The sequence below is a fragment of the Penaeus monodon genome, chromosome 29, assembly GCF_015228065.2.
Source record: "Penaeus monodon isolate SGIC_2016 chromosome 29, NSTDA_Pmon_1, whole genome shotgun sequence".
Classification (NCBI taxonomy): Eukaryota; Metazoa; Arthropoda; class Malacostraca; order Decapoda; family Penaeidae; genus Penaeus; species Penaeus monodon.
This window is the reverse complement of record NC_051414.1, coordinates 13,213,564-13,215,328: the sequence shown is the minus strand read 5'-3', so window position 1 is coordinate 13,215,328 and position 1,765 is coordinate 13,213,564. Positions and strand designations below refer to the sequence as shown.

The following is a 1,765-nucleotide window of genomic DNA, read 5'->3' as shown; positions in this document are numbered from 1 at the left end:
AAGCCAACAAACAAACCTATTAGAGAATTCTAATTTTTGAAAGATGCTTAATACCACTACACTTATTTTAGTGGAAGAGAATATTACAGTTTTTATTGACCTTTATAAACCTAGCAACAAACATGGAAACACTTCTCTGCCACATCACTTTCCACACAATATGCCGTGCCCTCCCACACTGACATGGATAAGCTTCATTACATCCCTTGTTATAACAACCTAATGAACCTTCCAAACCTATCCTAGAATATCCAAAATTAACTTGACCAGATTTAAGCAAGCCAAACTTAGTGTTCTCAGAGATAAGCTGACCTAACTTACCCACATCAAACCTCAGTAATCACTAGGTCTGCTCACATGAATGTGCTCTTAATGTTAAGAAGAAAAGTAAATTACATGGGTTCTGAAATTGGAACTATAACCATGGTGACTTATACATTAATTTGTCTGGGAGACGGAGGAAGAGTATATGGGCATATTTGCATTTGGCTCTTTCTTGTGAGATCTCTCACCACAGTAGACTAACCTAACTATGGCAACACATACTACATGCTGTTGACAGCTAAAACAGTGACCTAACCAAGGAATAGGGCCACTCCACTACAGATGTGCCAATGATTTCAGCATATGACAATCATTCCAACATAAAACTTATTTGACAATATTTTCTTTGTAGGTTCTTGTTTTCTCTCTGATCAGATTTTTTTGTGATGATTATTTGGCCATTAGTGACAATACGTAAAGCATTTGTTGATCTGCATTCCAATAGTATTCGTTGTATGCAAACTGGTATTTGTAAGCAGAGTATCTTACCACTTATCACCTGTCACAGCATCCTAACCAAGCCACCACAAGTGTACTCATGTTTATTTCCTAACTAAGCTTAGCCAGCCAACATGTATTTCACACTGCAGCCACAACGTAGAAGGCTGAAAAGTCTAAGGTCACCAGTTTACCAAATTCTCATAAACAAGAAATCTTGTGTGATTCAACCACAGGTTGTTTTCCTGTGGCCTTTTTCATGAAACTAAACATAAATTAATAGCACTCATGGTAAATAGGGAGACATTTAGAATGATAAAGATGGAAGAAACAAATGATTTTTGGAACTACATGATCTTTACTGAAAAGAAATTTGTATATAGGTTTATGTAGATGAATGAATAGTCAATATTAATTGTTCCTTTTTTGTGACAGGTGTTTCAGGTACAAAATGTAATTTGGATCCAAGCAAAGGTGATATAAATGATCCCTGTGCCAGATTGTATGATGGCGTGTGCAAAGGGAGGTACTGTGGCTGTCCCACTGGCACCCATGAAGACAAGAATCTTGGGGTATGTGTTCCCGGTGAAGCATCAAAAACAGCTGGTGGAACACAGGCAGGGAGGCCTGGCAGTGCATTTGATGACCTTCCGTTTGACTTCCCTGGTGGTGGTGGTAGCACAGGTGGCACAGCACCCAAAGCACCTCCCGCTCCGGCTCCAGCACCACAGCCTCGTCCTCCACCACCTCCACAGCCTGGCTATCCCGGGTCTAATCAGCCTGGCTTCAACCCTAATCAACCAGGTTACAACCCTAATCAGCCTGGCTACAACCCCAATCAACCAGGTTACAACCCCAATCAGCCTGGTTACAATCCCAATCGGCCTGGCTACAACCCCAACCAACCTGGTTACAACCCCAATCAACGAGGTGGCCATGGCACTACTAGAGGAGGTAATTTAAGCTTGAATGTCAACTGCTTCAAGTAACTAAATCTTACTTC

At 41.0% G+C, this 1,765-nt stretch overlaps 1 protein-coding gene and 1 long non-coding RNA gene across 8 annotated transcripts in view; one reads left to right on the top strand and one right to left on the bottom strand.

Annotated features, from left to right (window-relative positions):
* The window catches only part of LOC119591975, a 47,801-nt gene that overhangs the window by 10,800 nt on the left and 35,236 nt on the right, over nt 1–1,765 (bottom strand). The gene's annotated exons all lie outside the window — the stretch shown is intronic.
* LOC119591973 (DNA-directed RNA polymerase II subunit RPB1-like) overlaps nt 1–1,765 on the top strand; it is a gene marked incomplete at its 3' end in the record, with an annotated part of 21,999 nt that overhangs the window by 13,733 nt on the left and 6,501 nt on the right. For all 7 annotated transcript variants that reach the window (XM_037940733.1, XM_037940728.1, XM_037940732.1 and 4 more), the window contains 1 exon segment: nt 1,198–1,716. In XM_037940733.1, coding sequence (XP_037796661.1) covers nt 1,198–1,716 — 519 coding nt within the window.